Source organism: Sturnira hondurensis, unplaced genomic scaffold, assembly GCF_014824575.4.
Source record: "Sturnira hondurensis isolate 20B ecotype Veracruz unplaced genomic scaffold, ASM1482457v3 Scaffold0015056, whole genome shotgun sequence".
Classification (NCBI taxonomy): Eukaryota; Metazoa; Chordata; class Mammalia; order Chiroptera; family Phyllostomidae; genus Sturnira; species Sturnira hondurensis.
The window spans coordinates 7,999,067-8,014,478 of NW_028087687.1; the positions used below are offsets into that span (position 1 = coordinate 7,999,067).

Here is a 15,412-nt window from a genome sequence, read left to right on the forward strand (position 1 = left end):
TCTTTTCCAGTTTCAAAACATTTCATATTGCTAGGGAAACCCAAGGAGGACAATGAGACAGCTCTGTTCTCTAAGGAGGTACTGTTTCTGGGATTCTGAGACACAGTATGGCAGAAAAACAACAGGATAAGATTCTTGGGGTAATAATAGGTCCATTTTAACCCATGGCCTTGGAAATTTTACCTCTGGACTGGGTCCTATCTTGAGCAGCAACATGGCAGGACTGCAAATGGACTAGACCATCTCTGCCCAAGCATAGATGGGTGTCAACCCTACAAGCACAAAAATAATAGCATGCTCCCCCTCCTCAGTCTTCGTGCTCAGGAACCAAGATACAGAAATGTGTGCCTGCTGTGTTGATGTTCGACACTGCTTCCCACAGACCTAATTGTCATTGAAACTGCATGTATGCTTCAAGAGCAAATTTAAGTGGCAGTTGTCCCTCCTTCTTCCCTTCCGTTTTCCTCTATTCTTTCCCTTTGTTTTTGTGATTATGATAGTTACCAATATTACTAATGTAATTATTAATCTGTTTGTGAAAACGCTTTGAATTTCAGCAAAAAAGAATCTCCCTAGACCGAAGAACACTAACAATATTTCACTAGAGTAGAATCATTAAATTTCAATAACACCTCAGCAGGATAAACACAAAGCATCTCTTTCCACAATATATTCCCCCCAACAATTTTTCATCACTTCTTTTCTCCTGTTTGAATTCTCTCCCCAGTGCTATTCATCCATTTCCCTCCTTTAAGTGTCTATTCTTAGTGAGTTCTCTTTCTCCTGTTACATTATAATTTTTCTCTCAATTTTTCTTTCTTTTTTAATTTTCAATTATCATTTATACTTAAGATTATTCTGCTGTAGTTTCAGATGGACAGTTAAGTGATTAGGCAATCACGCACTTCTGAGTGGTCATCTCACTTCTTCATGTACCCACCTGACTCTACAAATATATTTCTCAATGTCATTGTTTGAAGTCTGTCTGGAAAAACTCCAGCCATTGTTACTAACAGTAACAAGAATGCTTTCCAACATCGATGTAACGTGGCAGCCAAGGAGATTGGACAGGAAGGTGCATGTGTGAAGAATCATGACTTTACTGTACTAGTCAGTGGGTGTTGTAGACATCATTGAGTGAGCATGTGTTCTGTGTGGCCATTTCATTCAAAATGACTGAGTGAGTACAGCAACAAATCTGCACCAAATATTGTGTTAAGTTTGAGCATTCCTGTGCTAAAACTATTCAGATGATTCAGAAAGCTTTTGGGAGAATGCAATGATCGTTGCACAAATGAAAGTGTGGCAGAAGTGATTCAGGTGTTTGAGAATCTTTTCACTTCAAGAAAGTGACCCATGTTCTGGAAGTCCTGTAACAAGCCCAACACCTGAAATGTTCAATGTTTATGGCCTGCAATCAATAAAGACCAGCAACTTAGAGTGCAAGAAATAGAAAATGACGTGGGGATTACAAAAAACTACTGTATTTGAGATATTCACACAAGATGTTGGCATGAAATATGTGGTGGTAAAAGTCGTTCCATGGCTTCTGCTACCAAAAGAAAAGGAACGTCGTGCTGAAGTTGCTGATGACTTGATTGAAACCACTACCAATGAACCAGATTTCCTCAAGAAAAGCATAACCAGAGATGAATCTTGGATTTATGGCTGTGATCCAAACACAAAGGACCAACTATCTCAATGGAATTCTCTTAGCTCTCCATGGCTGAAAAAGAAGCAGCAAAGTTGTAGCAATATCAAGACCATGTTAACTGTGTTTTTTTATTTTGAAGGTGTTGTCCATCACAAGTATACCACTCCAAACAATTAGTAAATAGTACTACATGAAAGTTCGTCATTAGTTGAGAGATGCAATATGATGAAAATGGCTACCATTATCGGCAACTGGTGATTTGCAGCTTCATCACGACAATGTTCCTCTTCATTTATCATGTCTCATGCAGATTTTTTCTGAAACATCAATTGCCCAGATGACTCAACCCTATTACTCACATTCAGCACCCTGTATTAAAATTTAAATTACCTTTGAAAGGGAAGAAGTCTGAGATCATCAGTGAGATTTGGAATATAAGTAGGGACAGTTGATGTTGATTAGGAGAACTGTGTGAGGTCCCAAGGTCCCTACTTTGAAGGGGACTAAGGTGTCATTGTCCTACATACAACATTTCTTGTATCTTGTATCTTCTGCAATAAGTGTCTCTATTTTTCATTTTACATGGATGGATAGTTACTGGACAGACCTCATAGTTCCTGTGCTGTTACCTACATTTCTGTGGTTATCCTGTAACTACCAATTTGTGCTGGTTAATGCCTTTCCTTTTTCCACTCATTCCCTCAAACTCTTTCTCCCCTGACAACTGTTGGTCTGTTCTCAGTGTCTATGAATCTGTTCCTATTTTGTGTGTTCCCTTATTCTGTTCATTAGGTTACAGATAAAAGTGAAATTATATGGTACTTGTCTTTCTCTGATTGGTTTATTTCACTTAATACCCATTAAGTGAATAATAAGTATAATACCCATTAAGCATAATACCCATTACACCCACCCATCTGTCGCAAAAGGTAAGATTTCTTTGTTTTATGGTCAAAAAAGTATTCAGTTGTGTAAACAACAACAATTTTTCTTATCCACTCACCTATTGATAAGCACTCTGGCTGCTTCCACATCTTGGCTGTATAATTAACTCTGCAATGAACATAAAGGTTCATTTATTTTTTCAAATTGGTGTTTTAGTTTTTTCCCTATATATTACCAGAAGTGGAATCACTGGGTCTTAAGGCAGTTCCATTTTTATATTTATAAAATATTTTTCAAGTTTTTACATTTTTGATGTATATTTTGATTGCATTAATTGGCTGACATTGTTTAAGAAAATTACATAGGTTTGAGGGGTACAGATCTACACTACATCAACTGTAAATTTTATTGTGTGTTCACCACCCCAAATTCTGTCTCCTTCATTCACCATTTATTCTTGCTTTTTCATGCAGTACGATTTTTAAAGTTTTGTAAGCTAGACTTTTAAAATAGTTTATTGATTTACTTTTTTAGGAGAGTGAGAAGGGAGTGAGAGAGGAAGTGAAAGAAACATTGATTCAGAAGAGAAACATAGATATGTTGGTGGCTTCTTTTACATGCCCAGTTGGGGGATGGAACCAACCACTCAGTCATGTGCCCTGACAGGAAAACTAACTGGAGACCATTCAGTGTGTGGGGTGATGCCCAACCAAATGAGGCACAGTGGTCAGGGCTCCATCTTACATTTTTATTCACTCCATACTAGTTTCCACCGTGGCTGCACCATCCTGCATTCCCACCCATAGGGCACGAGGGTTTCCTTTTCTCTTCATCTTAGCAAACAATCATTTGTTGACTTATTGATGATAGCCATTCTGACAAGAAAAGCAAACATGTTCATCACATCTTTTTAATATTGAGGCATAGAACATACCTCTCAATTGTTTAATTCATTCTTAACTGTAAAAAGATACTTTATTGGTAAACACAAATTTCCCAAACACTCTTTTCATTGCCTCTTTGACATCTTTGTTTCTCAGACTGTAGATGATGGGATTCAGCATGGGAATCACAATGGTATAAAACATTGACACAATCATGTCATGGTCCAAGGCATAGCTGGAACTCGGTCGCACATACATGAACAGGATGGTCCCATGATAAATGGACACTCCTGTTAAGTGAGAGCCACATGTAGAGAAGACTTTTCTCCTCCCCTCAGCAGAACGTGTCCTCAGAATAGCCAACAGAATGAAGCCATAGGAGATCAGGACAATCAGGATAGTGAAGATCTCAATGGAGCCCACAAAGTAGAAGAGTAGAAGCTGGTTTATGTGAGTGTCAGAACAGGCAATAGCAAGGAGAGGAGGGATGTCACAAAAGACATGCCTGATTTCATTGGAAGCACAGAAAGATAGGCTAAATGTGGCTATTGTGTGCACACAAGCATGCAAAATGCCACCGATGTAGGAAGCAATGATGAGTGGCACATAGACTCTGGGTGACATGCTCACTGAGTACAGCAGAGGGTTGTAGATTGCCACATAGCGATCATATGCCATTGCAGCCAAGAGGAAGCATTCTGTGGTCCCAAGTGTAACAAAGAGAAACATTTGTGCTACACACCCAAAATAAGAAATAGCTTTGTTCTCGTTCAGGAAGTTGACCAACATTTTGGGTGTGACAACTGAAGAATAACAAGCATCTAAGATAGACAACACATTCAGAAAATAGTACATAGGGTTGTGCAGCCGAGAATCCAGAGTGATCAATAAGACCATTCCCAAGTTTCCTATCAGAGTGAAAAGATAGATAGCTAGAAATAGTAAAAGCAGAAAGACTTGCACCTCAAAACCACCTGTGAATCCCGTCAATATAAACATAGTGACTTCAGTCCCATTTTCAATCTGAATCTTGTATAAATCAAAGTTTGAGGTCAACTGTGACATTTTATTTTTATTGATAGATTATTAAGCACTATTGTTAAAAATAGCATCTACCGTATTTTATCCCCTTGATTTTTTTCTTAAAGGGTCTACCAAATCCTTGGTGGTGAGGGAATAAGAAGTGGTGAAGAAGTTGGGGCCAATGAATGCATTACCCTGTTAAATTAAAGAAATTTTGGTTAAATGACTGGCTAAATTTGTCATATTTTTAGAGATCTCAACTTATGTGCTTTAATTTCCAATTTATTTTTTTGTCAAATGTACTCCCACCTATTTTCATATCGCATTATTTTAACATTCACAAAGATGAGCAAATATAGAAGGTTTTATTCAAAATTGTAATAGAAAGGACACATCTGAATAAGAGCTCTAGATTTCCTACATTGTGCATGAGATGCCTTTCGTTAACACTTCCAATTGTTAAAATGGAAGCAACTGCACTTGTCTTACAAGATTGTTTATAAATTGAAATTGTATTGTATTTAAATGAGAAAAATGTGAAATTCCTTTGGATTATTCCCAGACTTACATTTCCACTTGACACATGGGGCAGCCTATGCCCACCAAACCATGTATATCCTCTTTTGGGCTGGAGTCCCTTTCCACCAGTACTTTCTGACACTGGGAGAGACACCTTGTACACAGGTCATAACAGAACATTGGTTTGGTTTGGTTGTTCAGTTTTCTTTCTTGATACACCTATCACCACATTGTCCATTTAGGCCTGCACAGTTTATTATATTGTCGAGAGTTTTCCAATTTAAGTTAATGCCAGTGTAAGATATCTTTCTATTTATATACTCATGAGCCTTATAAAATCCTTGGGTGTACTTTTAAGGCTTATGTATTTCAAAAATAAATCCTGATGGTTTCCATATATTAGTTTCTTAAGGAGTCACTAATATTATTATAAAAGAACAATTACCCAATAATACCTTACAACATTTATGAAAGAGATTGTTAAAAGAGTAAAATTACCATAAGAGACACAAGGTAGTGTTTTATGTCTAGTGTGTTGCCCTTTTCCTCCAGACCAATTGTCCTTCTGGGAAATGTGAAAAAGAAGAAGGTGTGGAAAAGAAGGGAAGCGTTGCCTGTCCTTGGGCTGAATTCTTCATGGTCTAGACACAATGAAAGGCAGCATCTACCATATCAAGGAGCAAGATTTCCGGAGTGGGGCTCTGTTTCCCCCTGAGCGTGTTCAGGCTGTAGGAGCGAAAGAAAAACCTGGTATGGGCCCAGGGACTTACCACGGACTTCTATTTGTGAGATGAAACACACGTTGTTGTCAATGCTCATTAATCAAGAAAGAATGAGCAAATTGGCATATTTTGATTTTCCAGAAAGCTCTTCCCAGATCCTTGTGGAATACTTTAGATCAAAGGATAAATAGCATTTCAAATGTGGAGAAGCAGCCCCACAAACAAAATGCTCATTTAATCCTTAGAGGGTCTAGAGCAAAAAAATACAACTAAACTAAATTTCAACTTCTGTGGAAATACAGACAACTAACTATGCTCTTGAGAACACAAACATCTTAGAGTAATTTTCAGTTTACTTTGAATAGATACATTAATAAAATAAGATAAAAATCAATTAAAAGTGTAAGTGTAATAATGTATTAGTGCATTATTTGGGCATTACAACAAATTTATTTCTGTTTAACAAAATGTCTCCTTCCCTCTCTCTCTCTCACCCATGTTTGCCCCAACAGACTCAGGAGCAAAACAGGAATTAGGCAGACCGGAAGAAGCATGGTGAAAACAACAAAAAGTATGCAAGCAACTTTAGAAAATGTATTAATGTGTAGTCTCCTAAAGGAATCTGTTACAAACTGCATTGACTGTTCCACAGGAGAAATTTCAGCAACAGCCCAGCTCTTACCTTTACTTACTGATGTGTCTGAGATAATACAATTGTGTAAGATTAAGTACATTATACTTGTGTTCTAAAACCTTGTATGGAAAATCTCAGGTTAGCATCTAGTGACAGTATAACCTTGAAAAAGTAAGTTTATTTCCCCAGACCAGAGAAGAAGTAAGATTAATCAAATTTTCAGGCATAACTTGTTCAACAACATGGACATGGTATGATTCCAGAGGACTTAGTTAGGAAATGCATTGCAGTGAGCATTAAAGTGTTTTTGCTTTATGTGAGGGATACATCCATATGAAACATGGCTTCGAAACTTCATTTAAGTACAACATGTGAACAGGCAGTTATGAAATTAGTTTTTCTTCAAAGCATTGAGCAATGGCTGAGCACCAAACCAGAAGCCAAGTATTCTTCTTTTAGTTATACATGTGATTTTTTAATAGGCTTCTAAAGATATGTTTAAATACCTTTCTCATGAGACTATATCCAGTGAGTCCCAATGTTCTATGGCATCAAGAACCTTAAAAAGAAAGAACTTTAACATACATTTCTGTCATTGTATTTTGAGTCTAAGCAAGACAGTAAAATGACATGTTTGCTTACATTCTCCTGATAATTTTGAGCATAATAATATTCTGGTAACTCTTGATTTCTCTGAGTTTATGTGCAGTGCAAGGTAGTGGTTGATGAATGAAGGTCTATGTTAATCCGAATTATGTTCCATTAGAGCAATGAACTTCCTCACTGGAGGGAGCTTCCTCACTGTTGAGGGATGATGGCTAAGATGTATGGGGCTCATGGACTTAATTGAGGATACTCTTCAAACAGGCTTTTTTGTCAACTGATATTTAAGGACATTAGAACTGACGGTGTTTACATTTAACTAATTTGACTCGAAGAGATAGACATTGGAGAGATGTATATTAGATTTCAAAATTTAACAAAAACATGATCATTCTGGAAACCTAAAATCAGATCAGCTCCTCACCCCTCACACAGTCAGAAAGCAAGCATCACCATCCAGCCCTGAGAACCAGGGTACAAACACTAAGCCTGAAACAAAGCAAAGCTATCATAGCAGCTACAACATGCTATGAAGTGGCTGCTGGGTGTTAGAATTTTTGAGTATGGTATCTTATGTTTTGTACACAGCAACCTGCAAACTAATTCAAAACCCTTTTATAGATAAGAGCACTGAGTTCCAGCTTGACCTATAACTTGATCATGCTCACAGTTACTAGTACAGGCAGAATTCAGGTCCAGGGGTTTCTGTCTTCAAACCAAGCTCTTTTCAGTTGACCATGAATCGGTCTCATAGTGAAATACTGCAAATTTGGAAATGTTATTGCCTGGAAACAACACAATATAACGCCCTCTTGTATCTGATTTCACTTACAAAATCACAAGCTCAAGTAAACCATTGTGTATGTCCTTAAAAAAAAAAGAAAAGCAAATTAAAGTGGCTTCTACATCAATTAGCAACCTAGCAAAATGAGTTTTAAGTTCATTGATGTCCTTTCATGAGAACAGATATAATTTCACAATGGTATCTACCCAATGGTTGGCTGATAGTGAATTTATTCTTCATTTAATAATATTCATAACTTTAAAATATAGTCCCTTATTTCTATTACTTTAATTCTCTTATCTTCCATGAAGAAAACTAAACCTGATTTCTAATTTACAAATTTATTGAGAAAGTATGTTGCACCTGTCTTAGTCTCCCTGATACTTCCCTGAAATTTCTCCTTCCATTTTAAATTCAGCTCTAAGTTAAGTAGAAATTTCCACCTCAGACTTACGTTTTAAAGCATATAATGTAGTTTGAGATTCAGGATTGTAACACCTGATATTTTGAGGTGATGGAACACCCCTCTTCTTACCTGTGCACATGAACTGCTCACTCAGTGAGGACGTGCTAGGAGCATGACGCATTTGGACTCTTCTTATACCAGGTTCTCCAGCTCTTCTTGACGTCCACAGGGGCACTCCAGGGAGAAAAGACACTAATCCTCTTCTGGGACAGAAAATGTGTCCAGATGACTCTGTTGTTTTGCATAATAAACAAGAGAATAATTGTGGAGCAATAAAAATATGGTCAAAATGATGATATAAATGCCCTTTGGACTTTAGTATAAAGCGACATTTCACTGGCAAAAACATTTTGAGCAAGAGTGGAAATGAAATTGAATAACATAGAACATAGATCTAACTTTGATATTCAATAGCTATGTGCCATGGGTTAATAACTTAAATCCTCTGAAATTCAGTTTCCTGTTGGAATATAACCTGTTTATGAGATTCAAAACCCTCTAAACAGGTACATAATGAAATAATCTGAAAGCATAAGCTATAAATGAATCACAGTGATTTAATAAAAATTACTGTACTTATTTAAATTAATGGACTACACTTCTAAGTGGTATGAGAGACACAATTAAGATGATTGGTATTTAATAGGGGAGATATGATATGAATACCTGAACCAGAATTGTTGGCAGCAGAGGTGGGACAGTGTACAGACAATGGTAACGTTCTGTTTAATAGAACATTAGAATATGAGAAATCAGGCAGAGCTAAAGATAAAAATTTGAGTTGCATGAGGACTTGTCTTAAGGGCCCAATATACCAATCTACAGACTAGCACTAGGCCATACACTTTTTGAGATTAAGTGTAGTATAGGGTTGACATTGGTTAATGAAACTAGGTAAGTTGTGTGTATATAATTCTAAGAAACATCATGTGGATATTAAATTGTGTTCTCACCACCCAATGCCAAATCGTCTTCTGTGACCATAGATTTGACCCCTTTTTTCCTTTAATACTCCATCCCCCTTTAAGTTGATAACCACTGTACTGGTGTTGTATCTGTCAGCTTTTGTTTTTCTTGTTTGTTTATTTATTGTTTTCAATGTTACAGTCCACATGAGTGAAATCATATGGTTATTGACTTTTTCTGTTTGACTTATTTTGCTTAGCATGATAACCTCAAGATCCTTCCATGTTGGCACAAATGGCTGCATCATGTCTTTTCTCCCATCTGAGTAGCATCCCATTGTACCTGTGCACCACATCTTCTTGTCCAATCACCTGTCAAAGGACATTTTGGTTCTTATGGTGATTTGGGTACTGTGCATAATGCTTCAATGAATGTAGGGGACGCATGTATCATTGCATGTAAGTGTTTTCAAATGTTCATGTAGGTATAGTCAGAAGAGGGATTGCTGGGTTATATGGTAACTCTATTTTTAATTTTTGAGTAACCTTCATACTATATTCCATAATGGCTATACCACTTTACATTTTCACAGGAGGAAATACAAGCTTTTACTTTCCACCACAACCTCTCCAACTGTTGTTATCATTTGTCTTGTTGATAATGGCCATTCTAATAGGTGCAAGGTGGTGGCTCATTGTAGTTGTGATTTGCATTTCCTTGATAGCTTAGTGGAGTCGAGCACCTTTTCATACATCTGTTGGCTTGCAATATGTCTTTCCTTGACTTTGGGGTCATGTTCATGAAATATTCTGTAAGACCAATGTCTATAAGTTTAGTACTTATGAATTCTTCTATGAAATTTATTATTTCAATCTTATATTTAGGTCTGTAATCTATTTTGCATTAATTTTTGTGTATGGAGGCCAATGGTAATCTATTTTCATTGTTTTGCCTGTTTTTGTTAAAATTTTCCCAGCAACATTTATTGGGAAGGATTTACTTTCTCCGTTATATGTTTTTGGTTCCTTTGTCAAAAATTATTAGCCCACACACATTTGGGTTGAATTTTGAGCTTTCCATTCTGTTCCTTTAGTCTGTGTATCAGTTTTTCTACCAATTCCATGGTTTTTTTAAAAGGTTCATTTGTATTTTATTGTTTATATTACAGTAGTTCCCGCTTTTTTCTCCTTTTCCCTTCTCCACCCAAACCCACCATTTCCTCTCCCTAAGTCAATGTCCATATTGTTGTCCAGGCCCATGGGTTGTGCATAAACATTCTTTTGTTAATAACTCACCACGTGCTACCTTCGACTTTGTTTCTCTATCTAAGGGTTGCTCTGCCTGTTTGGGGTACTTTGTTGTTTGGTACAAGTGTTATGACTTCTTTTTTATTCTATGTCTGTAAAAAGTGTAATTGAGATTTTGATGGGAATTGCATGAAATCTGTATATTACTTGGGTAACATGGATATTTTAACTATGTTAATTCAGTATCTTTCCATTTGTTTGTTTCTTTTTACATCTCTCTTAATAGTGCTTTGTCATTTTTAGTGTATATGTACCTCATATTCTTTGTTAAGTTTATTCCAAAGTAATTTTTCATTTTTTACAATTGCAAATGGATCTGCTCTTTCTATTCCTTTTTATGAAATTTCATTGTTACTATACAGGAATGCAATGGATTTTTTTACATTTTTGTATCCTGCAACTTTGTTCTTCATTTATTGTGTCTATGCTTTTTTTGGTGGAGTCTTTCAGGATTTCTTTATAAAGAATCCTGTGCTGTGCAAAAAGTGACAATTTTACTTCTTCATTCCCAATTTGGATGCTTTTTCTTTCTTTCTCTCACTTGATTGTTGTGGTGAGGACTCCCACTCCTACATGGAATAAGAGTGCTGAGAGTGGATGTCCTTGTCTTGTTCCTGATCTTACAGGGAGAGCTCTCAGTTTTTCACCATTGAGTAGGATATGAGCCGAGGGTTTGTCCTATAAGGCCTTTATGATGTTGAGGTACTTTCATTTCATACCCATTTTATTAAGTGTTTAATTATAAATGGATGTTGTATCTTGTTAAATACTTTTTGACGCCTCTCTGAATATGATCATATGATTTATATGCTTTAGTTTGTTAACGTGCTGTTTTACATTGAAATGCATCAAAGACCTTAGTATAAAACTTGAAGCAATAAATTGCACAGAAGAAAAGGCACTAAATTTATGGGCCTTGGGCTTATGGAGTATTTTATGAAGTTGACCCGAAAGGTAAGGGAAGAAAAGACATAATGTAAGTGAATGAGACTCTATTAAACTAAAAAGATTCTGCACCGCAGCTAAAAATTGCCAACAAAACACAAAAGTGACCCTCTAAATGGGAGAAGATACTGGCAAACAAGAGCAGCGATAAAGGGTTAAATCCAAAATACATAAAGAACTTATTTAACTCAAGCCCAAACAAGCAATCCAGTTTAAAAATGGGCAGAAGACCTGAACAGACATATCTCCAAGAAGGTATGTAACAACTTTCTCTGTTCTACATGTTCCAGAAGCTCCCTCCCTGATGAAAACTCCCCTTCCTGCTGCACCTGCCTTGCTAACTGACATTCTTCTCAGCACTTTTCCCTCCAGGTGAAGCAGCGTCCTTCTTAACAGGTGGATGAGCCCCAAGCTTCAGAGATCCTCAGGGACCTCTCACACCAGGTCAATCTGTCCTATCCTTCTGTGACAACCACTCTGATTGAGCCTGGGTAAAGGTGGGGTGTTCCTGGAAAACTGAAGAAAAATGAAAACTTTACTGGGCCTTCCTGTCAACCTATGTTAAAAAGTTCTATTTTGGTCCTAGGTTTGCCCATGCATGTTTACTGTTTGCGTGCATATCTATTAGTGGATCAACAAAAACAAATATCTTTATCCATTTTCTAAATATCAACATGTAGTGCATTACTCCAGAGCTGCTTACTTTTTGTTATTGAATAAATTATCATGTTGTTATTTCAAGCCAGAAGGTAATTGGGTGTATTCCCCCTGGGGCATCTCCTGTGGGTTTTATCAGAGTTGAACAGGTTGATATAAGCAATCTAAATAAACCATATTCCTAATGTACCTGAATGTGCATTTGCTGTTCTACAGGTAAGAGGCAGTTTCAGAGAGTATGCAGGATACTTTAATTGGTAAGATCTAAAATAATGGGTCAAATATATGTTATGAAATCTCCATTGCCAAGCCCTTTAGTTGTAGCCTATTGCATAGATGAATTCATTCCAGTCTTATTATTGCAGAGCGTAAGGATGGAACGACAATATTTCCTAGAATGAAAAAGACATTGAATTTCTGTCTTAAGGAAATTGAGAATGCTCTCAGTAGAGTGCATATTTTCATTTTTCTGGTGAAAGCATGTCAGATCACCATGAAGTACCAAAATAGTAAATTTCTCAACAGTAAGCAAGGAAACATTTGACATATTCAGTAGCTGGGGGTTATTTTCATATAATGAGGAAAATAATAGTTTTTAGGTTTATTTTAGTAGGTCTGTAATGTTGAAGCCACCACAGTTAGCTACTTATTTCCTAAGGTTTCACTAGTCTTAATAGGTTAAAAAATCCAAATACATGTAGGCCATGAGTTGAGTATTTCTGTTTGGGGTGGGATGGGGAGGTCAGTTGCAGAATGAAGCCATGGCATATGGGGGGCAGTGAAAAGTGCCTGCACCCTGAGGGTGAGGAGGATTGACTCTGCCTCTGGCACTTTCTCATGTGAGAGTTTCTGACCAGGTGTGGTGTAGGAGCGTGTGCAGAAGTCCTCTCACACAGCTCAACAAGGGACTGCTGTCATTCCTGTCCTCCTGTACAAGCTTGGTGTCTCAGTACTGAGTGCAGGATTTTGTGGTATTCTGCCCACTATTAATGTTCTATATTAAGTGGGTTTACCTACATTAATAAAGGTGGATATTATATTACTGAGCACTTTAATTTACATGGTAATTTTCTCATTATACCTCTGAGCCCTATTCTTATGTCCTAGTGAATACCATTCACACCCATGCATTACATATGATGGTTGGAAGAGAAATTTAATGAAAGTATTTACAACCGTACTTTTCATTATCTTATTTACTCAGTGCAAAATTAAGCCCACTGCAATGTAGAAAAATGTGTCCTGGTGACCTGTGTGTATTTTTGTTGTTTTAATAAATTATACAACTCACAATCCTATTTGTGTTCTAATCCAGACACAGAAAATTACAGAGAATAAAAACTAGAAATAAAGTAAAATTCATTAGAGTTAATCTGATAGAGAAATGTTGTAGTGCAGAGTAACTATCGCAAAATGATAATAATACATGTAGATAAAAACAGGATATCTAGTTTAAGGCTCTGGTCAACTATGTTTTTTATGACATTATTATACCATTAGTGTCGTGGACCAATATTAGGTAATTTTAAAAAGTGAATACATGTAGTGAGAAACCTCATTTACACGTACATGTCAAATTTATAATAAAAATTGACACAGTTTTAAAAACTTGCTTTAAATACTTATTGTTTTACATATCTAATTCATCTGTGACTGTGCATTATTGTTTCTGCTCCACCATTTAAATTTACTGGTATTTAAAGAAGGGTAAATTTTGGAGGGAAGCCCAACATCAGACACCACTTTTAATGATGGAGGTGAGTACACACTTTCAGATTCTAGATATTATATCATTTTCCTTGTACCAAGTGTTTGATTGAACTGATGAAAAGAGCTGTATAGGGGTGGAGGTTTTTCTTGTGATTTCTACCTGCATTACCACACAGACGACTGCATCACATTTATCAAAGTTTGTTATGTTCCTCGTGTCCCTTTTGTTCTGACCTCACCTACATAAATTCTTTCATCAGACCTTTCTTTGATGAATTGTCATGTTTTCCTTGACCATGGCATTCCTTAAATACAAAAGAACTGTGTTCTTCCAATCTATTTTTTAAGAATGAGAGGGGGGTATGGAAACAACTTACTTAAACAACAATAAAAATTTTTAAAAAACTACAAAAGGAATAAAAAACAAGTTTATGTAGTAATACATTTAGGGTATCCCCAAAGCTATTATCATTATTATAGTATATTGAGGAATCATACATGTAATTTCTTTGGGGAGCAATATTTTTTTAAATGTTGATGCATTTCAGGTCACAGAAAATGTCAAATGCTTACCAAACTATGACAGACAGATTCATGTATAACAAAAACTTTCAGAATTTCAATTTTTAAATAAAGCAGCTTAGCTGAGATATGATAAAAAGATTTTTTAAATGAAATGAAATATTGAGAAGGATTGTATTGTGTCAGAGCAGCTCAAAAACGTTTAGTTCATCAGAATAAGTGGTTAAAGTGGTCCAAATATGCTACAATTTTTGTTTGTATCTTTAAGTACATAGGATTCAAACTAAATTCTGCCTTCTCTAATATCTAGTATGAGTAGTTTCTGTTTTCTTTTCCTATAATCTTGCCCATAATTATATGATAATGTTTTCTCCTGCTATGGACAATTCTTCTAGGTAGTCCTACTTCATCTTTCCCAGAAGATCGTTCGTATGTGCTTTGTTCTCTATTTCTATTTTATTTGCAAAGGATAATTCTATTACTTCTTATGTGTATGTAGACAAACACACATAAGTGTATATGAAAGGGCAGAGTGGAAGGACCACCACCGCAACAGTTATCTCTGGAGAATGCACTGAATTGGGTGGAAGGAGGAACTGGAAGGAGAGCATCACATTTTGCTCTCTGTATTTCTGCACTTGGGGAAGTGTTTTGTAAGCAAAGGTTTATATATTATGTATAATGTCTACTTTTAAAAATATAATAAGTAGACAAATAAGTAAATGAGCAATATGAACAGTGAAAATAGTTTTACACAAGTGATGTGGTGTTTTATCAATCAGGGTCTTCTAGGAGAAAGGTAGTAGGGTTTCTCAGTTTGTGATTCCAAATGGTTCCCTCTCTCATCAATGGGATGATGTTAACATATTGAAACTGGAGCTTGAATTAAAATAATATAGAAAACATAGTTAGCAGCAGATTATGTGCCCTTAAGACTCACTCAGATTTTCTCGGGGTGGATGTAAAAAATTAAATAAATGAATGTGATAACACAGTTGAATAAATTGCCTCCTCCAACTGGTGTTATATTATGGGCTGATAATGACACCATCAATTCAGGTTCTGATATTCCTTTGATTCCTATTTAAACAACCATTGGATCATGAAGAAAAATTTTTTTCTATAACTTCTAGCTGATATCTTGGGTTTATTAACTTTTAAATGAAAGTTTTCTGTCTAGGTACAATGGTT

The 15,412-nt window shown here is 36.2% G+C and overlaps 1 protein-coding gene across 1 annotated transcript; it reads right to left on the minus strand.

Annotated features, from left to right (window-relative positions):
• Positions 1–3,495: 3,495 nt before the first annotated feature.
• Positions 3,496–4,488, minus strand: LOC118999698 (olfactory receptor 1094-like). The gene has a single exon (XM_037064394.1). It carries the CDS (start codon positions 4,486–4,488, stop codon positions 3,496–3,498), a length of 993 nt encoding a protein of 330 aa, XP_036920289.1.
• Positions 4,489–15,412: the final 10,924 nt, after the last annotated feature.